Source organism: Pongo abelii, chromosome 10, assembly GCF_028885655.2.
Source record: "Pongo abelii isolate AG06213 chromosome 10, NHGRI_mPonAbe1-v2.0_pri, whole genome shotgun sequence".
Lineage (NCBI taxonomy): Eukaryota > Metazoa > Chordata > Mammalia > Primates > Hominidae > Pongo > Pongo abelii.
Window position 1 is genome coordinate 128,267,875 of NC_071995.2, and position 27,519 is coordinate 128,295,393.

At 42.1% G+C, this 27,519-nt stretch overlaps 1 protein-coding gene across 2 annotated transcripts in view; it reads right to left on the reverse strand.

Moving 5' to 3' along the window:
• TMEM132D (transmembrane protein 132D) overlaps positions 1 to 27,519 on the reverse strand; it is an 824,780-nt gene that overhangs the window by 248,255 nt on the left and 549,006 nt on the right. For both annotated transcript variants that reach the window (XM_024257533.2, XM_054527739.2), the window contains one exon: positions 6,479 to 6,662. In XM_024257533.2, the coding sequence (XP_024113301.2) occupies positions 6,479 to 6,662 (184 nt within the window). The remainder of the gene's footprint in view (positions 1 to 6,478; positions 6,663 to 27,519) is intronic.

Sequence of the window (27,519 nt, forward strand, 5' to 3'; positions counted from 1 at the left end):
ACAGTAACCACAAGTATAATATCCAAACAGCCACTACCCAAGAGGAAGAAAACAGTTTGTTTTATTTTAAAATGAAGAGGACTTGTTACTATGTTTTAAAGGACTAGCTGATAAGGCATTCAAAAATTGATAAAGTATATATCTATCAGTGCCATTACCCCTGAACACTGGTGTAAACTTGAAACACTTGTTTTAGCCAAAACTCAGGAGGCAGTTAGGAGAGAAGGACGTTGAAGAACTTTGAGAAACGGAGACCTTTCTCCTTGGAAAGCTGAGTCACCACAAAGGTGACTCCAACTTTTCCAAGACATGCAAACACCAGGCCGGGTGCAATGGCTCATGCCCCTAATCCCAGCATTTTGGGAGGCAGAGGTGGGTGGATTGCTTGAGGCCAGGAGTTCGCGACCAGCCTGGGCAACATGGCAAAACCCCATCTCTACTAAAATATAAAAATTAGCTGGGCTAATATCTGGAGAAGAGTAAACACCAGTCTCCAGATTCAGACACTAACGTGGTTACAGATAAGCACTTGATAAATTAATGCTAATGCACCTTTAATGACCTTTTCCCTCAGAATTTGCCTCCCTAAAAACAAAACCATATTTACTTACAACATAGTAAGGCATGATTTCCTGAACTGAAAAAACAATGTAATAAATCTCATAAAAACCTACAACTGGATTAAGAAACTAAAAAGTTTCAAGACCCTAGACATTAGGGGGAAAAAAAGGCAAAATATTGAAGAAGACTTCAAGAAAAAAAAATACAAAATATTAAAAAAAAATTGTTTCTAAAAAGTAGCTTTCGATGCAAGCACTTGACCCCATCTCATCCCAGAGCTTTCCTGGAGATGAAATTACACAGCACACAAAGAATGGAGAGGCCACCAACTTCAGCCCAAGTGGACCTCAAATCCTTGACAACAGCTTGAAGGTGCCACAATTGTGCTCCCTTTCAGCATTATTTTTGAAGACTGTTGATCTACTTACTTATTTGTGCTGTGTGTGAGTATTTTAATATTTGAGATTTTATGCCTTTTTTGTCTTGGATATAATTAGAGGGAGATGAGGGATTTCCATTATGGAAAAGATAATGGATTTGATTACATACAAATTACACAAACAGACAGAAGTCTGTGCAAGCCAAAAAAGTCTGACCAGCAAAGTTAGCAAACGGTAAACTAGTAAGAGTACCTGCAATATGTCAGTGGAAAAGTTAGGATCACCAATATATAGAAATAGAAATGTGGTTACCAGTGTCTGGGGAGGAGGGAGGAGGGAGGAGGAATTTATGTTTAGTAGCTATAGAGTTTCAGTGTTGCAAGATGAAAAAGTTCTGGAGAGTCATTGCACAACAATGAGAAAATACTTAACATTACTAAACTATACGCTTAAAATGGTTAAGATGGTAGCTGTAATGTTATATGATTTCTACTGTAATAAAAAAAGATTTATAACAAAGTTCTAAGAATAAATTGAATTCCCAATGAGAAAAGAAAATGGGCAAAGAACAAATGCTTAATAGGAAATAAACATGTCATCTAAGAAGGGCAAATTAAAGCAACATTGAGATGTAAGTTTTGCTAAATTTTAATATTTCATGTTAGAGGAATTTGCAGGAAAATGGGTATCACTATGCATAGCAAGTGGAATTTTAAATTGGTTAAGCTTTCTGGAAGGCAGTTTGGCAAACATTATAAAAAAGTAATACAATATTGCATATTCTTTGATTTGAATTTATTTTTAAAAGTTGACCTGAAGGAGTTCATTAAAAATGTGTGCAAAGATTTTTGTACAAAAATATAAACCATAGGTTATTTTATAACAAAAAAGCTCTTAAATTTTAATCTTGTGTGGTAGTGTCATGGAGATATACGGGGAACTTTTTGTTTGGGACTAAAGCTAGGATGCATCTTTTATTCCTGTGTTTTCTTCACACCTATATCCAATGCACTGGGGAGTCTTGTCTTCTAAGGCAGATGCTGCTGCTCCACTGCTATTATCTCAGCCAGGACAGTACCAGACATTTCTCCATGTGCACTTCCTTCTCCCACTGTTGCTTGCAGCTGGGCATCTGGCTCCTGGAATAGCTCACTCTCTCCAGCCTCCCTTGCAGCTAGATCTCAGCACTTGGCGGAGCTCCTAGACTGATGGGGTGGGAGCAGAGGTGGGGTGCTCGGGATGGAGAGGAGCACACTCTCCCCTTTCCCACTTATAAAATATAAAAAATTATAGGCCAGGTATGGTGGCTCATGCCTGTAATTCCAGCACTTTGGGAAGCCGAGACAGGTGGATCACCTTAGGTCAGGAGTTCAAGACCAGCCTGGCTAACATGGTGAAACCCCATCTCTACTAAAAATACAAAAATTAGCTGGGCCTGTTGGCAGGCGCCTGTAGTCCCAGCTACTTGAGAGGCTGAGGCAGGAGAATCACTTGAACCTGGGGGGCAGAGGTTGCAATGAGCTGAGATCACGCCACTCCAGCCTGGGCTACAGAGTGAAACTCTGTCTCACAAAAACAGAAAAATAAATAATGAAAAAAATTTTAAAAAGTAATACAATATGCAATATTGTATTACCTTTTAAATAATGTTTGCCAAACTGCCTTCCAGAATGCTTAACAAACATAAAATTCCACCTGCTTTGTGTAATGATTCCCATTTTCCTGCAACTTCATCAACATGGAATATTAAAATTTAGAAAATAGCTGCAACGTGAGTATGGTTGTCATTAATTTGGAGTAAGAGTGATTAGGTCAATGTCTTTGGGGTCACTCAAAGCAACAGGATGGAAAGAGGCCACACCCTGACCTGCTGGAGCCACCTTATGAGTCTCAGGCTGCTGGCATTTAGACAGGGTATTGAGAGTCAAGTAAACGTCAAGCTCTCTAGGTCAGCATTATAAGGTCTTTTTTTCCAGCAGCCAGAATACAGTCCCCTAATGCTCTTTTACCCTCTTGAATTCATTCTCCATGTACAGCCATACTGATCTTCTGAAAACATAAGTCAGTCCGTGTGGCTCCCCTGCGGACCGCCTCGCTGGGCTTCCCACTGCACGCGACAATCCAACTCCTCATGCTGGCTTCTGAGTTCCCTGGAGTCTCTGAATTCAACTCACTCACCGCCTGCCGTCCAGGCAGGCTGGCTTTCCTTCCCTTTCTCTTATGTTTCAGGGATGTGTGACATCAATCAATCAATCAATCAATGGATGCATGGATCTAAAATTTCTTTCACATATTTCTCAATAAAGATAGAATGAAAGAAAGCAAATTAATTTAATAATGGCAACCACATCCCCTGCATGACAACACTCTTTTACCAACCAAGTCAAGGTTAAAATAAGGCACCTTGTTCTGGGAAGACTCAGAACCACTCCCAATACAAAAGGTAGATCAGACAGGACTCTGGCTCTCCACTTAGTTCCAAAGGAAGCCGCTCAGAGCCCATTGCTAACAACTTAGCCCACCACGTTTCATTTTGTTTTGTTTTGTTTTTGAGATGAAGTCTTGCTCTATCACCCAGGCTCGCTCTGTCACCTCCACCTCCTGGGTTCAAGCCATTCTCCTGCCTAAGCCTCCTGAGTAGCTGGGACTACAGGTGTGAGCCACCAGAGCCGGCTAATTTTTGTAGTTTTAGTAGAGACGAGGTTTCACCATGTTGGCCAGGCTGGTCTTAAACTCCTGACCTCAGGTGATCCACCTTCCTTGGCCTCCCAAAGTGCTGGGATTACAGGCATGAGCCACTGCACCCAGCCCCACCACGTTTTAATCCAATACATTTAATTCAGTTCAAGGATCAGTGGGTGCCTATATACTGTCTACCACTCTTCTTATATTGTCAAATATGGCAGCTGTGGATAAGTCCCTTATCTGAAAAAATTTATAACATTATTGCCAGAGTATTGCTTATATTTTAAATTCAGTAGTTAAGTAATCATAATATAGATAACATTTACTGTGTGTTTCCTCTAGGCTGGGCACTCTAATAAGTACTTTTTTTTTTTTTTTTTTTTTTTTTGAGGCAGGGTCTCACCCCGTCACACAGGCTGGAGTGCTGTGGTGCGTTCTTGGCTCACTGCAAGCTCCGCCTCCCAAGTTCAAACAATTCTCATGCCTCAGCCTCCCAAGTAGCTAAGATTATAGGCATGTGCCATCACACCTGGCTAAGTTTCATAGTTTTTTTTAGTAGAGATGGGGTTTTGCCATGTTGATCAGGCTGGTCTTGAACTCCTGACCTCAAGTGATCTGCCCACCTCGGCCTCCCAAAATGCTGAGATTACAGGCATGAGCCACTGCACCTAGTCTAAGTACACTTTAATTACTGTTTTATCCTTACAACGTTCCTATAACTCCCTCTACAGAAGAGGAAATTGAGGCACAATGAAATTAAGTACGGTTGTATGAATAGCTAGTGGGGACCATAATTTGTTATGTTATTCTTTTTCCTGGGAGACTCATAATGACCAATGAAAAATGGAAAACAGGTACTAAGATGAGGGACCTCTTTGAGCCTCAGTTTCCTCATGTGGAAATGAAGGAGAATTGTTGCAGATGCTGTTCATTGCCTTAGAATACCTTTTCTCTTGTTTCCTTGTAACTCAATTTGAGCAATCTTTCACGCTAAAAAGGTAGGTTTCTCAGCCTTCCTTACAATTAGATGTGGCTATATAACTAAGTTTTGGTGAATTGGATGCAACCAGAAATAGTATGTTGGATTCTTGTAAAGTTCTTTTGAAAAGGAAAACAGACTGGCCTTGCTTGAACTTTAGCCTTTTTAAGTTTTGCTGGTCTACAGAATATAGATGTGATGGCTGGCATCCCAGCAGCTATCTTGGACCATGAGGTAATCATGAGGACAGAATCCATGCACCTGACTGCTGAAGTAGAAGGAAAGATGGGGCCCGGGTCTCAGATGTCATGGAACACCAAACCAGCCCTAGACCACTAACCTTAGGAACTTCTTTACATGAAAGAAGAAATCTGTACTTAACTCATAATTAGCCAGAGGGTAAGTTAGGGTGCCTGGGCAGGGAGCTCTGTTGCTCTCAGCCAAATGCAATTCCTAATTGGTGCACATGTCAAGGGGGTCTCCACTGAGATTTTTGTTTCTAGCTCTACCATTACACATTCTTAGAACATTACATAGGGCTGGGCATGGTGGCTCACATCTGTAATCCCAGTAGTTTGGGAGGCTGAGGTGGGTGGATCATGAGGTCAGGAGTTCAAGACAAGCCTGGCCAAGATGGTGAAACCCTGTCTCTACTAAAAATGCAAAAATTAGCCAGGTGTGGTGGTGGGCACCTGTAATCCCAGCTACTCGGGAGGCTGAGACAGGAGAATTGACCCCGGATGGCAAAGGTTGCAGTGAGCCAGGATCGCACCACTGCATTTCAGCCTGGGCAATAGACTGGGACTCCGTCAAAAAAAAAAAAAAAAAAAAAAAAGAACATTACATGTAGCACAGCAAGAAAAGGTGCTGTAGGATGGGAAATGTTTCAGAGGCTGTTGAAGGATGGAGAGAGGGCTCTTGTGGGACTGAGGACTCATATAGGCCATGAGGAACAATGGGGTTTAGAACAGGCAACAGCAGCATCAGGGCCACTTGAGGCAGGAGAAACGCCGAGTGTGGGGTGTAGGAAACAACACACAGCCGGGCCTGGGCCGAGTGCAGCAGCAGGAGGTGCTCAGGGAGAGCTGCTCAGTCTCCTCAGACCAGAGGTGTGGAAAGGAACAAATTCAAACCACTACTTGCTCGAGACAAATGGCGTTGCCATTCCCAGTGATAGAACCACTAAGAGTCCAAAGCAAAGGGCACGACCGTCTTACACAAAATAATAACTCAGTGCCTCTCAAATAAAACAGTAAGAGCCCTTGTCAACTACAGTAACCCAAACACCTTTACATTTCCTAACGAACAACACAGTAACCAGTTTAGTGTCACTGGGCAGCGGTCCAGTTGCCTTGGACTGCAGAACTGATTTCTGGTGTTCTTTCAGCAGGACATAAGAACACTGGTCAATATTTTCTAATTGGTGGTCTGGGGGATCAGGCAGGTGTTTGCCAAATGTCTCAGCACATTTCACTCCTATGCTTGATCTACATGGACTCCACAGCTGTGTGTGTTCGAGATCCACAGGTGTCTACATCATATGCTACAAACACACCTATCAAGTCATCAACAATTTTCACACAATAGCAGACCCAAATCTAATACCTGGAGTTTATTTTCTAAATAATATGTTAAGAAAATTGTTTTATATTTGTATATATATAGATATAGATATAGATACACACACGCACTCACACACACACACACACACACACACACAACGATTGGCAATTGGCAGTCAACTTTGTGGTTTCGTTTCTCACTGTCCTGGTTCTTGGCTCCTCCACTTTTCCCCACCCAGCCTGGGTCACAGTGCGGCGCCTTCCCTTCCCCGCGAGTTCAGTTCTAACAGCCCAGGGCGGGGCTTGCTTACCATAGCCAGTGGCACAACTCCAATCAAGTCCTTCGGGCTCACATAGATCTTGGACACTCCCAAGTCAGACGTGATCTCTCCGGGGTACTCGACCTGCCATGTGACCAGCTGTGTGGCTGGCAGGTCACTGGGCTCTTCCACCTCCACGTCGATCTGCATGACCTCGTAGGAGGCGCCATCCGCACTGGAGAGAAGACACAGAGGAGAACAGCTTTCAGGGACCGATGAGGCATAGCACGCTTGGCAGAGAGTGGGCAGCCCTTGGCCATTTCTCTATGTATCTCCACATGGAACCAAGTGCACACATCTCTGCAAAGAGCATTCAGAGACGCCATTCCAAAATGAACAAAGGAGCTTTAATATGCTCTGCAGCATTAGCCTGGGCTTAGATACTATCACTCCAGGTTCTAAAGTCCTGTTTGTGGGCTGCTCAGCTGCCCCAGAGCAGGTATTTGTGGATAATTATGGGAAACAGTGATTGCATTTCTTAAACACTTCCTTTCCCATTCTCCATTTAGGAGAACACTTTTCCTCACTCTCACAAATTTCTATGCAACTTCCATTGGATTTTCCAAAGCCACAGCCAGATTGAGTTGGGTGCACAGAATTTTAAGGATGTCTGAGGGTGACACAGTTGTGTTATTGGCAGTGGTAAGACAGAATCGCAGAGAAACAGGCAAGGTGTGCACAACAAACCAGGGTCAAGGGGGTCGCTGTCATGAGCGTGGAGAAGTCACCAGATATTACGTGGAGATGGGAGTCATTGCGCCAAAGACTGGTTTCTAGACGCTCAATTTTCCTATAAGCATACATCAAGAAACAAATCCACCTAGGACTTTCTGGATGATTTTTACAGCTATTTAAGTAATTAATTAGCTGGCTGCCTCATCATAGTGATTTTTGGTATGATGTCTGCTCTTCTATGTGACAGGTAGAAAAATGTAGATTTGGTGCCTGCCTCTGCCTGAAGACGAAGTGAACAGGGTGTAGGTGAGAATGAACAGAGGAATCCGCTGAGAGAGGTGCTTTTTAAAGCCTCAGTGGCCAAACAACGTCTACGTGTCAGATCTATTTCTAAAAGATTTGAATTTTACACCTTTGAGAAATGATCACTGAACTCTGACATGTAGGAGAATAAGGTTTGTTCTTTTACATGTGACAAAGCTATTGACATTTTTATCACACTGTCAAACTCACTCTTATCAGTAAGAAGCTCAGAGATAAACAGTGGGGCTTCCAGGGAGCCTTGTTCTCAATAGGAGGGATGAGACGGAAAACTAGAATATCAGGGGAGATTCTAATGAACACAGAAGGAGAGAGAGAGAGACAGACAGAAAGGAGGAGAGAGGGAGAAATGGAAGGAGAGAGAGAAGTAGAAAGAAAGGAAAGATAAAAGTGATCACTTGAGGTCAGGAGTTTGAGACCAGCTTGGCCAACAGGGCAAAACTCTATCTCTACTAATAATACAAAAATTAGCTGGGCGTGGTGGCATGTGCCTGTAATCCCAGCTACTTGGGAGGCTGAGGCATGAGAATTGAACCTGGGAGGCAGAGGTTGTGGTGAGCTGGGATCACACCACTGCACTCTAGCCGGGGTGACAGTATGAAAATATGTCTCAAAAAGAAAAGAAAAAGAAAGATAGAAGAGGAGGAAGGGGAGGAAAGAAAAAGAAAGATAGAAGAGGAGGAAGGGGAGGAAAGAAAAAGAAAGATAGAAGAGGAGAGGAAGGAGGGGGCCAGAGAAATGAGATGAGAACTGCCAAAAGAAAGAACCCCAATTGCAGAGGCCAGCCTTCCGCTTAGGCAGCCATCTCTTCCATGGAACGGGGTAGCTGCAATGGGCTGTGAGTAATGAAGGGGAAAACACGACAGCTGGTTTTTGAATCCTACAAAACGCACTCCCTCTTGGCTCCTGAAAGAAAGTTGTTTAACTCTTTGAGAAGCAGCTGCTGTGATAAGAATCCCCTAGGCCACAGTGGGCTTTTCTCTCCCACACCTTTCTTTTCACAAGAAAAGGATGCCGCTGTCTCTTTGAAGCCCCTGACTGGCATTTCTAGTCACAGCTAGAGGGAACTTGGAATTAAGATGCTAGAATGCACCTTTGTTTTTGTATTTGAACTTTACAAGAATTTTGGTATAACTTTCCCATTGATGAAATGGGACAATCTCCGTCTTGTCTGTGGGCCTCGCTTTCTGTTTTTAATCACAAAGAAAGGAATTTATAGAACAGAATTAGCATTACTTGCGTTTGAGCCGGTGAACACCTGCATAAGTGTAGCTCATTGTACACAATAACTGCCCATATGTCCACATCACATTCTACTCCTATTTCCTTCCAGGTTCCCTGACCTCAAATAAAAATCAACAATCCTTGCCTGCAATGGAATACTGGGCGCCTCCCACCCCACAGCCCCATACTTCTGTTTTTAGACATCTCTTCATATATGTAAGTTCTTGCCATCCTAGAAGACCCACCTATAACACCATTTAATAAATAGAAGGTAATAAGTGCTCCATTTACTTCACCTAATTTTACTCTTCCTGTAACCTTACTTGATTGTTCTATACATTTAGATTTTCCCTTTTTTCTTTAGATCCCTTTCCCGGCCGAGATGTAAAAGTAACAAGGTCTTTTTTCGGCCAACTGCCCTCTCTATGAAATGGTGATGAAAATATTCTAAGTTGGGAATTCTTTTTTTTATACTTTAAATTCTAGGGTACATGTGCACAACGTGCAGGTTTGTTACATATGTATACATGTGCCATGTTGGTGTGCTGCACCCATTAACTCATCATTTACATTAGGTATATCTCCTAACGCTATCTCTGCCCGCTACCCCCACCCCACAACAGGCCCCGGTGTGTGACGTTCCCCACCCTTTGTCCAAGTGTTCTCATTGTTCAATTCCCACCTATAAGTGAGAACATGCGGTGTTTGGTTTTCTGTCCTTGCGATAGTTTGCTGAGAATGATGCTTTCCAGCTTCATCCATGTCCCTACAAAGGACATGCACTCATCATTTTTTATGGCTGCATAGTATTCCATGGTGTATATGTGCCACATTTTCTTAAACCAGTCTATCATTGTTGGACATTTGGGTTGGTTCCATTACTGGGTATATACCCAAAGGATTATAAAACATGCTGCTATAAAGACACATGCACACATATGTTTATTGCGGCACTATTCACAATAGCAAAGACTAAGTTGGGAATTCTTAACCCAGGACTATACCAACCTTCAGAAAGGTTGTACCTTGAACTTGTGGGGAAAATGTTGCATGCATGAGATTTTCTGGAAAGATTCCTTAGCTTGCATGAGTTCCCCAATAGTCCATCTACAGTACGGTTATGGACCAAGTTCCTGACAATTTCCTTTATAAATTCTGCACATGGTGATCTCGTTGGAATATCTCATCATGTGTATCTTAGTGCGACAGTGGGAATTTGAATTTTAATGCCCCTTTGTAAATACTTAGTACTTAAAAGCTTCCCGAACTCTTGCGTAGTAGGCAATATTTACCACTTCTTCATGTTTTACTCTAAAGACAAGGACTGTGCCTTTGCAGTTTGTGGGTCTGACAGATGGTACATGTCCTGAAAATGGTGGCCATATTTATCTTGTTGCATTTTGTGCTTATAATAGAGTGTAATTCCTGATATTCATCAGAAGGGAAACTGATGTATTGTAGGAGATAAATACAGTTGGTTAAAGAGAAGTTTATACAACGTATCTGGTTAAAGAAGTGATTTTTCCACCTCCCATGCATTCACATTGCCTGGAGGAGTTTTACAAATAAAGCAATGTCCAGGCATCATCCTTACAGATTTCTGATTGTTCCTGAGTGGAGCCATGGTCAACGGTGTTCAAACCAGAGCGACTCCATCTTGAATGAGGGCTGGAAAATGAGGCTGACCCTTGCTGGGCAGCATTCCCAGAAAGTTAGGCATTCCTAGCCTCTAGATGTTTACAGTTAAGGGAACAAATTAATAATGTTTATTAAACAGACCCAGACTTGGGAGTGTCCAGATATCCCAATAGCTGGAGAAAAGACATTCCTGAAGTTGCTTATCAGCTTGAGGAGATTTTGGGCTGAGACGATGGGCAGGATACAAAATCAATGTACAAAAATCAGAAGCATTCTTATACACCAATAACAGACAAACAGAGAGACAAATTATGAGTGAATTCCCATTCATAATTGCTTCAAAGAGAATAAAATACCTAGGAATCCAACTTACAAGGGATGTGAAGGACCTCTTCAAGGAGAACTACAAACCACTGCTCAATGAAATAAAAGAGGATACAAACAAATGAAAGAACATTCCATGCTCATGGGTAGGAAGAATCAATATCGTGAAAATGGCCATACTGCCCAAGGTCATTTATAGATTCAATGCCATCCCCATCAAGCTACCAACGACTTTCTTCACAGAATTGGAAAAAAACTACTTTAAAGTTCACATGGAACCAAAAAAGATCCCGCATCGCCAAGTCAATCCTAAGCCAAAAGAACAAAGCTGGAGGCATCATGCTACCTGACTTCAAACTATACTACAAGGCTACAGTAACCAAAACAGCATGGTACTGGTACCAAAACAGAGATATAGACCAATGGAACAGAACAGAGCCCTCAGAAATAATGCTGCTTATCGAAAACTATCTGATCTTTGACAAACCTGACAAAAACCAGCAATGGGGAAAGGATTCCCTATTTAATAAATGGTGCTGGGAAAACTGGCTAGCAATATGTAGAAAGCTGAAACTGGATCCCTTCCTTACACCTTATACAAAAATTAATTCAAGATGGATTAAAGACTTACATGTTAGACCTAAAACCATAAAAACCCTAGAAGAAAACCTAGGCAATACCATTCAGGACATAGACATGGGCAAGGACTTCATGTCTAAAACACCAAAAGCAATGGCAACAAAAGCCAAAATTGACAAATGGGATCTAATTAAACTCAAGAGCTTCTGCACAGCAAAAGAAACTACCATCAGAGTGAACAGGCAACCTACAGAATGGGAGAAAATTTTTGCAACCTACTCATCTGACAAAGGGCTAATATCTAGAATCTATAATGAACTCAAACAAATTTACAAGAAAAAAACAAACAACCCCATCAAAAAGTGGCCAAAGGCTATGAACAGACACTTCTCAAAAGAAGACATTTATGCAGCCAAAAAACACATGGAAAAATGCTCATCATCACTGGCCATCAGAGAAATGCAAATCAAAACCACAATGAGATATCATCTCACACCAGTTAGAATAGCAATCATTAAAAAGTCAGGGAACAACAGGTGCTGGAGAGGATATGGAGAAATAGGAACACTTTTACACTGTTGGTAGGACTGTAAACTAGTTCAACCATTGTGGAAGTCAGTGTGGCGATTCCTCAGGGATCTAGAACTAGAAATACCATTTGACCCAGCCATCCCATTACTGGGTATATACCCAAAGGATTATAAATCATGCCGCTATAAAGACACATGCACATGTATGTTTATAGCGGCACTATTCACAATAGCAAATACTTGGAACCAACCTAAATGTCCAACAACGATAGACTCGATTAAGAAAATGTGGCACATATACACCATGGAATACTATGCAGCCATAAAAAAGGATGAGTTCATGTCCTTTGTAGGGACATGGATGAAGCTGGAAACCATCATTCTCAGCAAACTATCGCAAGGATAGAAAAACAAACACTGCATGTTCTCACTCATAGATGGGAATTGAACAATGAGAACACATGGACACAGGAAGGGGAACATCACACACTGGCGACTGTTGTGGGGTGGGGGAAGGGGGGAGGGATAGCATTAGGAGATATACCTAATGCTAAATGACGAGTTAATGGGTGCAGCACACCAACATGTCACATGTATACATATGTAACAAACCTGCACGTTGTGCACATGTACCCTAAAACTTAAAGTATAATAATAAAATTAAAAAAAAAGACATTTGTAATTTTGTTTTATAGATAATAATGTTGCCGGGCGTGGTGGCTCATGCCTGTAATCCCAGCACTTTGGGAGGCTGAGGCGGGTGGATCACTTAAGGTCAGGAGTTCAAGACCAGCCTGGCCAACATGGTGAAGCCTCATCTCTAAAAACAAAAAAATTAGCCGGGCATGGTGGCACATGCCTGTAATCCCAGGGGAGGCTGAGGCAGGAGAATTGCTTGAACCCAGGAGGCAGAGGTTGCAGTGAACTGAGATTGTGATCGTGCCACTGCACTCCAGCCTGGGTGACAAAGCAAGACCCTGTCTCAAAAAAATAAAGAAAGATAATAATATTGATTCTTGCAAAACATAGTAATTAAGAAAACTAATCCTTTATCACAAACCCTTTTAGCAGAACCCATTTCTCCATATATACAAGCATGGTTCCTAGGGTGGACGCCTTCCTCCTCTTACTTTCGGGAATGTCCTACTCTGTCTATGGAGTAGCTGTCCTTTCACCACTGTACTTTCTTAATAAACTTGCTTTTGCTTTGCACTGTGGACTCGCCCTGAATTCTTTCTTGTGTGAGATCCAAGAACCCTCTCTTGGGGTCTGGATCAGAACCCCTTTCCTGTAACATATTTCTGGTGACCATAGATGGGACTACAGTGCAGAAACCCTGGTCCAAGGTCTACCTTTGGGTAAATGTTGGGGTCCTGTAACCTATTTCTGGCAAACCCCAAATGAATGATACTGAAGAGATCCCCAACCCAAAGGAAATCATCTGCATGCACCAATTGGCTAACTTTGGGTAAGTGGGGTGCACATACCTGGGTAAAGAATGGGATTGGGTTAGAGGCCCAACTTAGGGGAGTCAGAGTCTCTCCTAAGACAGAGTGGGTTAGAGGCCCCTCTTAAAAAAAGGCAAGGATGCTTGACCAACCTTGGGTTAGAGGCCTGACTTTGGGTTAGGGCCCGACTTAGTTGCTTCTAAGATTTAGGGGGTTAGAGGCTCCTCTCAGTAAAGTCCCTCTTTTAACCTGCCTTTTTCTCTTGCTGCGTGAATCAGTTTCTTGGTTGCTGTCTCTGTTTCACTGTCATTTTCAGGAGACTTTATTTAACGGGTCTTAGGGATTTTAACTTACTCTTTTCCTATGTGCCTCCCGATTTCCGTCCGTCTGCTTGCAAAACATTGGGAGCAAAAAGCATTGATGGCTCCATCTCTAAAATTGCTGATTGAGATTTGGTATTTAACAGCTATGAGCAGTAAGATTAGATAGATGTGGTTACGTTTTGTTGCCACTGTGCCGACTAGGTGTGATTGAGAAGCACAAGGATGGAAATCGGGGGACTCTTCCCTTTGCTTTTTGTTTCATTTTGCACACTGAAAAAACTTCTTTCCTCTCTTGGATTTGGGCAAACTGGCTTTGCTCGTCCACTATTGCCCAGAACCTGCTTGCTCTGGTCCTTCTCATCTAAATCCTCTTCATTTCCTTTGCCTTATTCAACATTTTTGTTAGTCCATGTTGTGGTTTATCTAAGATTCATGGTTCAGTTCACTTATGTTATTTGGATAATGTGAATAAGAGAATTCAATTTTTGGCAGGGATCCCCTCATTAATGCAGCTGGCCTTCAAAACCTGTCTTATCCTTGTTAGTGGAACTCGGCCAGCGGCAATACAATCTCTCAGGTTTGGAACTTTTCTTTCAGGATCACCTGCTTCCTTCATGGGAACCACAGCATCGATTCCAAAGAACTCACCACTAGGATGTATTCTCGAACACTGGGACCAGTTTCAACTGAATGGGCTTAAGAAGAGAAAACTGGGGTTTCTGTGTAATACTGGTTATTTGGCTTCAGTATTATTTGGAAAAGCAAGAGAAATGGTCTCCTACTGGAACTATGGCCTTTCATACTATATTTCAAACGAGTTTGTTTTGTAAACGGGAGGGAAAATGGGATAAAATATCATATGTTTAAGTATTTTTGCTGCGCAGTCAGGATAAAAACCTGCAGCAGGCGTGTGCATGTTTGATGAGAGGAAAAGAAGAAAAAGAGCTAGACATGGTTCTGTTTATGTGATGGATTACATTTATTGATTTGCGTATGTTGAATCAGCCTTGCATCCTAGGGATGAAGCCAACTTGATTGTGGTGGATAAGCTTTTTGATGTACTGCTGGCTTCAGTTTGCCAGTATTTTATTGAGGATTTTCGCATCGATGTTCATCAGGGAGTTAGGGAGGAGTCCCTCGTTTTCCGCTGTTTGGAATAGTTTTAGGAGGAATGGTACCAGCTCCTCTTTGTACCTCTGGTAAAATTCGGCTATGAATCCATCTGGTCCTGGGCTGTTTTTGGTTGGTAGGCTATTAATTACTGCCTCAATTTCAGAACTTGTTATTGATCTATTCAGGGATTCGACTTCTTCCTGGTTTAGTCTTGGTAGGGTGTGTTTGTCTAGCAATTTATCCATTTCTTCTAGATTTTCTAGTTTATTTTCCTAGAGGTGTTTGTAGTATTCTCTGATGGTAGTTTGTATATCTGTGGGATCAGTGGTGATATCCCCTTTATCATTTCTTATTTTGTCTATTTGATTCTTCTCTTTTTTCTCTTTATTAGTCTGGCTAGCAGTCTCTATTTTGTCAATCTTTTCAAAAAACCACCTCCTGGGTTCATTGATTTTTTTGAAGGGTTTTTCATGACTCTGTCTCCTTCAGTTCTGCTTTGATCTTACTTATTTCTTGTCTTCTGCTAGCTTTTGAATTTGTTTGCTCTTGTTTCTCTAGTTCTTTTCATTGTGACGTTAGGGTGTCGATTTTAGATCTGAACATATCTCACAATAATAAGAGCTATTTATGAAAAACCCATAGCCAGTATCATACTGAATGGGTACAAGCTGGAAGCATTCCTTTTGAAAACCAGCACAAGACAAGGATGCCCTCTCTCACCACTCCTATTCAACATAGTATTGGAAGTTCTGGCCAGGGTAATCAGGCAAGAGAAAGTAATAAAGCATATTCAAATAGGAAGAGAGGAAGTCAAATTGTCTCTTTGAAGATGACATGATTGTATATTTAGAAAACCCCATTGTCTCAGCCCAAAAACTCCTTAAGCTGATAGGCAACTTCAGCAAAGTCTTACGATATAAAATCAGTATGCAAGTATCACAGGTATTCCCATACACTAATAATAGACAAGGAGAGAACCAAGTCATGAATGAACCCCCATTCAAAATTGCTAGAAAGAGAATACAATACCTAGGAATACAACTTATGAGGGATGTGAAGGACCTCTTCAAGGAGAACTACAAACTACTGCTCAAGGAAATAAGAGAGGACACAAACAAATAGAAAAACATTCCATGCTCATGGATAGAAAGAATCAGTATCGTGAAAATGGCCATACTGCCTAAAGTAATTTACAGATTCAATGCTATCCCCATCAAGCTACCATTGACTTTCTTCACAGAACTAGAAAAAACTACCTTAAATTTCATATGGAACCAAAAATGAGCCTGTATAGCCAAGACAATCCTAAGCAAAAAGAACAAAGCTGGCAGCATCATGCTACCTGACTTCAAACTATATTACAAGGCTACAGTAACCAAAACAGCATGGTACTGGTACCAAAACAGATATAGAGACAAATGGAACAGAATAGAGACCTCAGAAATAACACCACACATCTACAACCATCTGATCTTCAACACACCTGACAAAAACAAGCAATGGAGAAAGGATTCCCTATTTAATAAATGGTGTTGGGAAAACTGGCTAGCCATATGCAGAAAACAGAAACCAGACTCCTTCCTTTATACCTTATACAAAAATTAACTCAAGATGGATTAAAGACTTAAAAATAAAACCTAAAACCACAAAAAACCTAGAGGAAAACCTAGGCAATACCATTCAGGACATAGGCATAGGCAAAGACTTCATGACTAAAACACCAAAAGCAATGGCAACAAAAGCCAAAATTGACAAATGAGATCTAATTAAACTAAAGAGCTTCTACACAATAAGAGAAACTATCATCAGAGTGAACAGGCAACCTACAGAATGGAAGAACATTTTTGCAATCTATCCATCTGACAAAGGGCTAATATCCAGAATCTACAATGAACTCCAACAAATTTACAAGAAAAAAACAAACAAAATATCCAAAATATACAAGAAATTTAATAACCAAAATATACAAGAAATTTAAACAAATTTACAAGAAAAAAACATCCCCATCATAAAGTGGGCAAAGGATATGAACAGACACTTCTCAAAAGAAGACATTTATGCAGCCAACAAACACAAAAAAAACCGCATCATCACTGGTCATTAGAGAAATGCAAATCAAAACCACAATGAGATACCATCTCATACCAGTTAGAATGGCGATCATTAAAAAGTCAGGAAACAGCAGGTGCTGGAGAGGATGTGGAGAAATAGGAACACTTTTACACTGTTGGTGGGAGTGTAAATTAGTTCAACCATAGTGGAAGACAGTGTGGTGATTCCTCAAGGATCTAGAACCAGAAATACCATTTGACCCAGCAATCCCATTACTGGGTATATACCCAAGGGATTATAAACCATTCTACTATAAAGACACATGCACACGTATGTTTATTGCAGCACTATTCACAATAGCAAACACTTGGAACCAACCCAAATGCTCATCAATTATAGACTGGATAAAGAAAATGTGGCACACATACGCCATGGAATACTATGCAGCCATAAAAGCAAATGAGTTCATGTCCTTTGCAGGGATATGGATGAAGCTGGAAACCATTATTCTCAGCAAACTAACACAGGAACAGAAAATCAAATACCGCATGTTCCCACTCATAAGTGGGAGTTGAACAATGAGAACACCTGGAGACACAGAGGGGAACATCACCCACCAGGGCCTGTCGGGGGTAGCAGGTAAGGGAAGGGAGAGCATTAGGACAAATACCTAATATATGCTGGGCTTAAAACCTAGATGATGGGTTGATGGGTGCAGCAAACCATAAGGCACATGCTTACTTATGTAACAAACATGCATGTTCTGCACATGTATCCCAGAACTTAAAGTAAAATAAAATAAAATAAAGAAAAGAAAACTGGCCATTGGAAGAGGGATTGCCCAGCATCCCAGAGGGAGCCATTGGCACCTGAACCGATGATGGCTGAAACAGCCAGGCAATCCTGAGTGACGGGGCCCGAGACCTTCCGCCACAGCTCCCATTAGACAGCTAGCCATATCTCCGGAGAAGCCTCGGGTAACCCTTGATGTGGCAGGTAAGAATAGTAACTTCCTTCTGGAATGCTTACACTGTTTTCACCCATTATAATGGGCCTCTGTCACCCCAAAACTGTACGGTCAAGGGGATAGATGGACAAGTCCATGGATGCCATTTTACTTATCCTTTAAGCTGCTCTTCAGGGACTTTGGTTTTCTCCTGAATGCCCCACCCCTTGTTGGGAAAGGATTTGTTAACTCAGCTGCAAACAGTAGTATCTTTTTGAAATTATAAGGCAGACAGAAATTGCTCCTTCTCCTTTCCTGTGAACAAATACCAGGCTTTGTTGCTAGATGCTCCAGATATAACACTTAAAGTATGCCAGACTTTGAATCCAGCTACCTATTTGCCTGAACCCACAGGCACCCTAGGTCATTCTTGTATTCAAGTTACGGCGCAAGTTTACTCCAGCCATCCATATTTAAAAGATGAGCCTCTAGATAATCCTGAGGTAGAATGGTTTACAGGCAGAAGTAGCTTTGTGCACCAAGGAAAAAGGACAACAAACTGTTAATACCAAGTGCTAATCAGTGGAAAATAGTTAAGCATTTGCATGACTCTACTCATTGGGGAAGAGATTCCCTGTTTCAATTAATGTCTCACCTCTTTATAGGAAAATGCTTACTTAAAACAGTAAAGCAGGTAACTCGGGCCTGTAAACTATGTGTCGAGAATAACCCAAATAACCAACCTTCACCTCCTGCTCTAGTAAGGCCTGCTCAGCATAGGGGAGCACACCCTGGCAAAGACTGGCATGTAGGTTATACTCAGATGCTCCCATGTAAAGGGTTTAAATATTTATTAGTATTCATTGACACATTTACCAGTTGGATCAAGGCTTTTCCTACCTGGTCTGAAAAGGCAATTGAGGTTTCTAAATTCTTGCTAAAGGAAATAATTCCTAGATTTGGGCTGCCTGAGAGCTTACAGAGCGATAATGGCCCATCTTTCACAGCGACAATTACCCAAAACATATCTTCAGCCCTAGGAATTCAGTACCACCTTCACTCAGCATGGAGGCCACAGTCTTCGGGGAAAGTAGAAAGAGCTAATCAAACTCTAAAAAGGATTGTTGCTAGACTATGCCAAGAAACATCAGAAATCTGGCTGTCTTTATTACCTGTAGCCTTATTATGGGTTCAAGTGTCCCCTAAGGGAAATCTGCACCTCGGCTCTTTTGAAATAATGAATGGAAGACCTTTCTTAACTACAGGCCTCCTAATAGACATAGATACTTTCAAGCTACAGATTTATGTGATCAACTTAGGACAAGTGCAAAACACACTCCTTGAATATGGAAATCAAAGACTTCTCTTCCCCAACTAAGGAAGAGAATCTTGTTACGACCCAGCAGGGCAGTTGGGTCCTATTAAATACTTGGAAGGAAGGATCCCCAGCAGATCAACTTTCTCCCAAAATGGAAGGAACCTATCAAGTTTTCCATAGTACCCCAACTGCAGTTAAACTTCTGGGAATAAACAGTTGGGTCCACTTATCTCGAATTCAACCAGTCTCTTATGAAGTCCCACAGGCCAACAGAACACAAGAGACTGATCCTGTTTATTCCCGTGAGCCAATCAGTGACCTCTGACTCATGTTCAGAAGAAATGAAAGGGGTGGGTAACATAAAGACATGGATTAGTATATTCTACTTTTGGGTATAAGTTGGAATCATGCAGAGAGTGACTTATTTACTGAGTGGGCCCAGACTTCAGCCTTTCTGCATAATCAGACAAACTGTTGGGTATGTGGAGAATTGCCACTTTCCTCCACTTCCAGTTGCCCTGGCATATTCAACCAACCAACCCAAGTTTATGGGGATTTTATTATGACTGGGAAACTGAACACCATAAACGTAATCCCTCTTTTCCCATGTATCATAGCCACACGGGCCTTAGCCCCTTCCCCTCCTATAAAGAGACAAGAAAGCACCTTTTTAACCTAATTAGAAAACAGCTAAACTCCACCCCAACTTTAGGTTATGCTATACATGATGAATGCAGGCGAATTACAGCTGTTCCAGTGCAGGTATCAGGCAGGGCTCCTGTATGTTTTGAAAGGCACAATAATAGTCACCACCAGGCTGAAACCCATGATATAGGATGGCTGTCACCTCAACAATGTAATCAGACCCTTCTTCTAACAGACCAGATGTGGATGGGATGGCAAGATAATTTGCCAAAAACGAGTGACTACCCTTCTTCTTGGGGATGGTTATGGGCTTGTGGAACACATGGCTGGCCATACTTACTTTATAACTGGACTGGAAGATGTACGTGAGGTCGTGCTTATCTCCCAAGATGCATCCTCACCAAATTGGACTCTCTCCCATCTAACTGGGAAATTGTAAAAGCTCACCGTAGGTGACAAAAATGAGCATCTTAGTGGTTCTATCCAATGGCTATATTTTCCCCGCAGGCACCTACAATCAGTATCCAGTTACAAGTTAAAGCCTTAGCCAAGCACACTGCTGCAGCTTTCAATAATACATGCCCTGGCCATACCCTCCTAACTGAGGAAACTTCTCAGATTTGCAGGTAGCCTTAAAAAACCCTATGGCTTTGGACATTTTAACAGCGGCCCAAGGGGGAACTTGTGCTTTGATCAAAGCCGAATGTTGTGTGTATGTTCCAGACTATTCACATAAGATTACCCAGGCTATCAAAGCTTTAGACACTCACGTCTCTGCCACTGATGCACCATCAGTCAACTCTAGCTCAGCTTGGTTCCAACAACTGCCCAGTTCTTGGAATGCCTTCTGGCTTAGTTTACTTGGAATGATTTTACTTATTTTGCTTTGCTGTTGTGGAATATACTGTGGTTGTGCTCTTTATGTAGGAATGCAAGACAAGCTCACTCAACGCTTTCTTAAATTGGACACTTGTTAATCTTCCAGATATCACCTTTTGTTGGAACTTGGAGTTATGAACAACCCTTACCATACCAATGCTCTCTGACTGAGCTTCTCTCTACCCTGAATGCAAGAGACCGTCCTAGTTAGGCAGGAATATCATCACTCCTATTCAGCCTGAAGAAGTTACAGAAGATGGATCTTCATCCCTCTGCAACCCTTCCGATTAAGGATCCTGTTGTAAAGGGAGGGGGCAGATATGTCAGAGGCATTCGAACCAGAGCGACTCCATCTTGCGTGAGGGCTGGAAAGTGAGGCTGGGACTTGCTGGGCTGCATTCCAAGGAAGTTAGGCATTCCCAGCCTCAAGATGTTTATGGGTAAAGGAACAAATTAATAATGTTTACTAAACAGACCCAGACTTGGAGTGTCCTGATATCCCGATATCTTGAGAACAAAGACATTCCTAATTTTCTTTAAAGATAATAATATCGATTCTTGCAAAATATAGTAATAAGAAAACTAATCCTTTATCACAAACCCTTGTAGCAGAACACACCTCCCCAAATATACAAGCTTTGTACCTAGGGTGAACACCTAACTCCTCTTACTTTCAGGAACTTCCTACTCTGTCTATGAAGTAGCTGTCCTTTCACCACCTTACTTTTATTATTTTTTCTAGCATCAGAGTGAACAGACAACCTACTTAATGGGAGAAAATTTTTGCAATCTATGTGTCTGAAAAAGGTCTAATATCCAGAATCTACAAGGAACTTAAACAAATTTACAAGAAAAAAACAACTCCATCAAAAAATAGGCAAAGGATATGAACAGATCCTTCTCAAATGAAGACATTTATGTGGTCAACAAACATATGAAAAAAAGTCATCATCACTGATCATTAGAGAAATGCAAATCAAAACCACAATGAGATACCATCTCATGGCAGTCAGAATGGCAATTATTAAGAAGTCAGGAAAAAAAGATGTTGGCGAGGCTGTGGAGAAATAGGAACAATTTTACACTGTTGGTGGGAGTGTAAATTAGTTCAGCCATTGTGGAAGACAGTGTGGAAATTCCTCAAGGATCTAGAACCAGAAATACCACTTGACCCAGCAATCCCATGACTGGGTATACACCCAAATTCTTACAAATCATTCTACCACTTTACTTTCTTAATAAACTTGCTTTTCATTTGCACTGTGGTCTTGCCCTGAATTCTTTCTTGTGCAAGATCCAAGAACCCTCTCTTGGGGTCTGGATCGGGACCTCTTTCCTGTAACCCCAGGAATCAGTTTCTGTCCTTTCTCCCTCCCTCCTTCCCTCCCTCCCTCCCTCCCTCTCTTCCTTCCTTCCTTCTCTCTTCTTTTTATCCAGGAAGATTCCAACATGCAAACAGGATTGTGAACAACTATGTTAGAGGTTTATAAAAGCTTAATTATATGGATATCTGTGCTCTTGGAAGTATTCAGTAAACAACAGCATTAGAGGTGGAATGCACTAGGTCTATTTGGGGGAGGTGATTGGTAAAATGTATGAAGCAAGGAAAATTTAAAAAACATGAATTTTAGATGTCTGTGAGAATGAATAAAGAGGTGACAAGAACAGAGTTTCAGGCAAGGTGACATAGGGTCTGAAGGAATCCAAACTGTTCAAACATCACTTCCGAACAGTCTGGATTCAGAAACAAGAGTCCCAACCTGCCAGCCCCCCTCTTCTCCTCCCCATCACTGAGTCAAATAGGTAGCAATCAGGGTGGGCAGGGCTTGATTTGGGGGCTCCATGGAGAAGGTAGCTTTGCAGTTGAGATTGGGCAGGTTTTGCTTGGAGGACAAAGTGCAATCACCAGGAGAAAGGCACGGGGCTATGTCAGACTTGTGAACCTGGAAGCATTCTGGGAATGGGACCTGCCTGTAGTTTAGTTTTGCCCACTGGTGTGGTTCATATTTTGTGTTTAGCATGGGTAAACCAAACATCTTGCTTCCCTGACCTGCTTGCCACCATCCATTGTATGGAGCGCAATGAAAAAGGAAGCAGAGTAGGGAGCCCAGCCTCTACATACAGCTCAAATACCTCCTGACTGATTCCACAGGCGTGGATTTGGAGGCATCTCTCGGAGGTCTAATCTTCTCTCACAGAGCCAATGAACAGCTCCTTCCCAACACAGACAGCTCTTCTCATTCCCCAATAATGCTCACTTGTGCAGACTCCTTTGTGCATTGGACTCAAAATCTAAACCTTTCCACCAGAAAGGGATGCACTTAAATAGATGAAGTCAAAACTGTTGGCCATAAGCAACAGCCTGAAATGTGCTTTTAGAAGACAAGGGTCCAGCTCAGCCCAGGCACAGACAAGGACCCTGTCCTTCAGGGCTGAGGCTCAGAGACCTGAGAACAAAAGCTAAAGTGAACCTTGCAGGACCCCCTCAGCAGACCTCAAGGCCAAAAAGGAATATCTTTTCCAAAAGAATAAGACAAATCTTATTTTAGGATTCTCCTGCATCTATTTCCAGAGTGATGCAAAAACTAAACTTTATTTGGTATATATATATATTTTTTGAGTCAGAGTCTCCCTCCATCACCCAGGCTGGAGTGCAGTGGCGTGATCTTAGCTTACTGCAACCTCCACCTCCTCGGTTCAAGTGATGCTTCTGCCTCAGCCTCCCAAGTAGCTGGGACTACAGGTGCGAGCCACCACGCCCAGTTAATTTTTGTATTTTTAGTAGAGACGGGGTTTCACCATATCGGCCAGGCTGGTCTCGAACTCCTGACTTTGTGATCTGCCCACCTCAGCCTCCCAAAGTGCTGGGATTACAGGCATGAGCCACCGCACCCAGCCTTTATTGGGTATTTTTTTAATGTGCCAAACACTGCTTTAAAAGCTTTTCATGTCTTACCCCATGTAATCTTCACAGTATTCCAATAAATAAGGTGACATTATTACTCCCAGTTTCCAGGTAAAAAAATCTCTTCTCCATGAAGCTAAACATTTGTCCAGGGTTACCCAGCTAATAAATGGAGGAGTCAAGAGATCTGACAGCAGAATGTCCACTCTTGATTTCTGCCTAATATGCTCCCACCTCTTTTTCCAGTGCAAGAACATGCATGCTTATAAGAATGAAGACCACTGAAGCACCTTTCCATCCCCCACTATAAATGTAGGGAAGTATGTTATACAGAGCTTACCTGAGACCCAGAAACTGATATGAATGCTTCAAATAAATTCTGCAGAAGCAAAGCTGGTACATTTTTGTCACAAGAGACTTTGCGATTAGCTTTGCCTTTAAAATCTTCTACCAACTCTTTAAGTCCGATAATGTGTCTAAAAATCAAATAAAGCTGTGGAAACTACCATATTAGACAGGAAAGCTTACCATTCATTTGGAGAGATCAAAAATAGACATTGTGGACTTTGTACAACAATGTAGACATTGACCTCTGAGCATAAGAACTATTTAGAGCTAAGTATTTGAGATGTAAGTCAATGCATCTTAAAGCTACCTGTATTTTTTTTTTCCAGAATAGAAACTCAACATAGTAGGATAGGTCCTTAAAAAGCATACCAACAATCAAACCTCACTCTGCAACCGCCTACGTGGGCAACTGGCTGCCAGGGCCTGTGTGAGTGCTTGGGGTAAGGTGGAGGGGTGGGTGGGGGAAGCGGAGAGTGAAATTCTATTTCCAACTTAAGTTTTTCCAGATGGTACTCTAAAGCATAAATTAGTAAAATTTTGAAAACAAAAGTGAAGTTAGAGAGAAGGCGAATCTAGTATCTGAACGACCCTTTCCTTGGAGATGTTCTTCCAACAATTCAGAACACCTTCCAAAGGTTATCTGAATGAGAGAATATTTATTTTTAGGCAGCAAATTATGGTGGATGGTGTCAGCATTCCACTCAAATCTCTGCATTTCACTTTAAAAAGCTGTTCCCGTGTTCCTTCACACTGGCTTCAATGTGTGCTTTTGTTCTTAACAATCTGTACCTGCAACTTTCCTTGGTGACTCTTTTTAGTTTCTGAAGCCTCCTTGCCCACAAGCGCAAAGAGCCTAAAGTGCCTGAGAGTTCCTGGCCCTTGGAGGGGCCCACAAGCAGAGTCTGATGCTGGAGGTGAAAGCCCTGCTCCTGTGCCTCTAGCTGGGGTATCAAAGGCAGCAGGATTGCTTGCCCTCCAGAGCCACCCGCCATGGCATCAGGGTGAAGCTACCCTGCACGTGATTTCATTGGAAACTTCATTTGGGTTCTCCACCCATTCCCGTCTTACTTTCCCTGAGCATTTACTGGGTTCTCCTGGAAGCGCTTCCTTCATAAATCAGTTGCACACAAATCCCAATCTCAGAGTCTGCTTCTAGAGAAACTGAAGGGATTTTTAAAGTAAGGCGGATGCCGAAGTCAATTAACAAATGCTACACGAAAGGTTCTGGCAATAAATAAGAAACGAGGCCAGACTCGGTGACTCATGCCTGTAATCCTAACACTTTGGGAGGCCTAGGTGGGAGGATGGCTTGACCCCAGGAGTTTGAGACTATTCCGGACAACATGGTGAAACCCTGTCTCTAAAATAAATAAATAAATAAATAAATAAATAAAAATACAAAAATTAGCCAGGCGTGGTGGCATGTGCCTGTAGTCCTAGCTACTCAGGAAGCTGAGGTGGGAGGATCGCTTGAGCCTGGGAGGTCAAGGCAGCAGTGAGCTGAGATTGTGCCACTGCACTCCAGCCTGGGTGAAAGAGTGAGACAAAGAAAGGAAAGAAAGGAAGGAAAGAAAAGAAAGAAAGAAAACAAAGGAAGGAAAGGAAAGGGAAGGGAAGGGAGAGGAGGGGAGGGGAGGGGAGGGGAGGGGAACGCTGCGCCTGGTGGCTCACGTCTGTAATCCCAGCATTTCGGGAGGCCGAGGTGGGTGGATCATGAGGTCAGGAGATCGAGGCCATCCTGGCTAACACAGTGAAACCCCGTCTCTACTAAAACATACAAAAAGTTAGCTGGGCGTGGTGGCAGGTGCCTGTAGTCCCAGCTACTTGGGAGGCTGAGGCAGGAGAATGGGGTGGACCCAGGAGGTGGAGCTTGCAGTGAGCTGAGATCGTGCCACTGCACTCCAGCCTGGGTGACAGAGTGAGACCGTGTCTCAAAAAAAAAAAAAAAAAGAAAAGAAAAGAAAGAAGGGAGGGAGGGAGGAAGGAAAAAGAAAGAAAGAAGGAAGGAAGGAAAGAGAAAAGAAAGAAAGCAAGCAAGCAAGAGAGAAAGGAAGGAGGGAGGGAGGGAGGGAAGGAAGGAACAAAGGAAGGAAGGAGAAAGAAAAAAGAAGGAAGGAAAGAAAGGAAAGAAAGAAAAGAAAGAAAGGAAGACAGGAAAGAATGGAAGGAAGAGAAAGAAAGAAAGAAGGAAGGAAAGAAAGGAAAGAAAGAAAAGAAAGAAAGGAAGAAAGGAAAGAATGGAAGGAAGAGAAAGAAAGAAAGAAGGAGAGAGAAAGAAAAAGAAAGAAAGAAATAGAAAGAAAGAAGTGAAGTGGCAAGGAGTTTGTCATTATTTCAGATTGAAAGAAAGAGAAAAGAGAGAAAGAAAGAGAGAGAGAGAGAAGTGAGTGATGTGGCAAGAAGGCCATTATTTCAGGTCCCAAGAGGTGCTAGCTCCACTTTGGAAGAATTTTCCAGACTGAGTCAATCTTCATTGGCAATGGCACTTTGGAAATTTGCATCAGACATACCCATAGGCTACCAAAGGTCTCCCCAGTGGAAGATCTGCTGTCATCCTCTCCCATTCCCGCCTTCACATCTCATTATCAAGATTAAAGTCAAGATATTACTCAAACAAATTGTTTCCTCTTGGACATTATCACAGGATTAAAGTTTCCCATTACTGACATCCTTTTTCTGACTTTTTCATTAGCATTTTCAGTATAAAAACTTTTCATTATGAAGTCAAATATGCATGATCCTTTTAACGTATGTACTTCATAATGAGATTTTTGTCATCATAAATTTGTCTTCTCGTGTCCTCTATTTCTACCTTTTAATACCCGAGGTCTGGTAACCAGAGTCATTCTGGAAAAGAACAACTGGAAAGGTTGTAGCTTGAGCCAAGTCATGCTGCACATCTTCTTTTTATTTCTGGGTTTCATTGCTCGGTTTTCCTTTATTATCCTCATTCATTCAATCGTTCAGTCATTCCAATGACATTTCTGGAACCCTTGTTGTTTGTCGGTTACTGTTCTTGGTGATGGAGATGTAGGGTTAAAGATGAGCTAAAGAAGATGAAGTTCAGGTGGGGGACTGGGACTGGCTCCTGGGAGCTGATTCTGCACTCTCTCTCCAGCTCCACATGCAGTGACATTACTTTGGTAGTTTGAAATTGGCCACGGTGGAGTATTTATACTACGAAAATTGGCAGACTCCACAAATCAGGGCTTCTTTATTCCAGCTCCCAGAGGACACTGCTGAAGACTGTCACTTTTCTAGAGCATACAGTCTGTAGGGGAGGTGGACATTAAATAAACAATCACATCAACCAACGTAAATTGGCAACTGTAAGAAAAGAAGAAGAGCAGAGGTATTTGGTGAAATAAGAGTCTGTCTCAGAGGATCTGAGTGTAGCCAGGGAGGCCAAGGACAGTTTCTCAGAGGAGACCATGCTTGGGATGTGAACCCCAATGAAGAATGGGTAGAGGCAAAGGGAATTCCAGGCAGAAGGAACTGCAGGCACAAATGCTCTGTTGCGGGAGAGAGGAAAATGGACCAGAAAAACAAAGACAAAAAAACCCAGGTGGCTGAACTACCCAGAGGGCTTGGGATTGAGGAAGGAGATGCTGTTGAGCTGTGGGTGGAAGAAATTTCAAGCTTTTTTTTTTTTTTTTAAATGTCCATTGTAACTTTATTCACAGTATCACAGTAGCCAAAGGTGAAAACAACCTGTCTATTGACAGATGAATGGATAAACAAAATGTAGTACATCTACATGATGG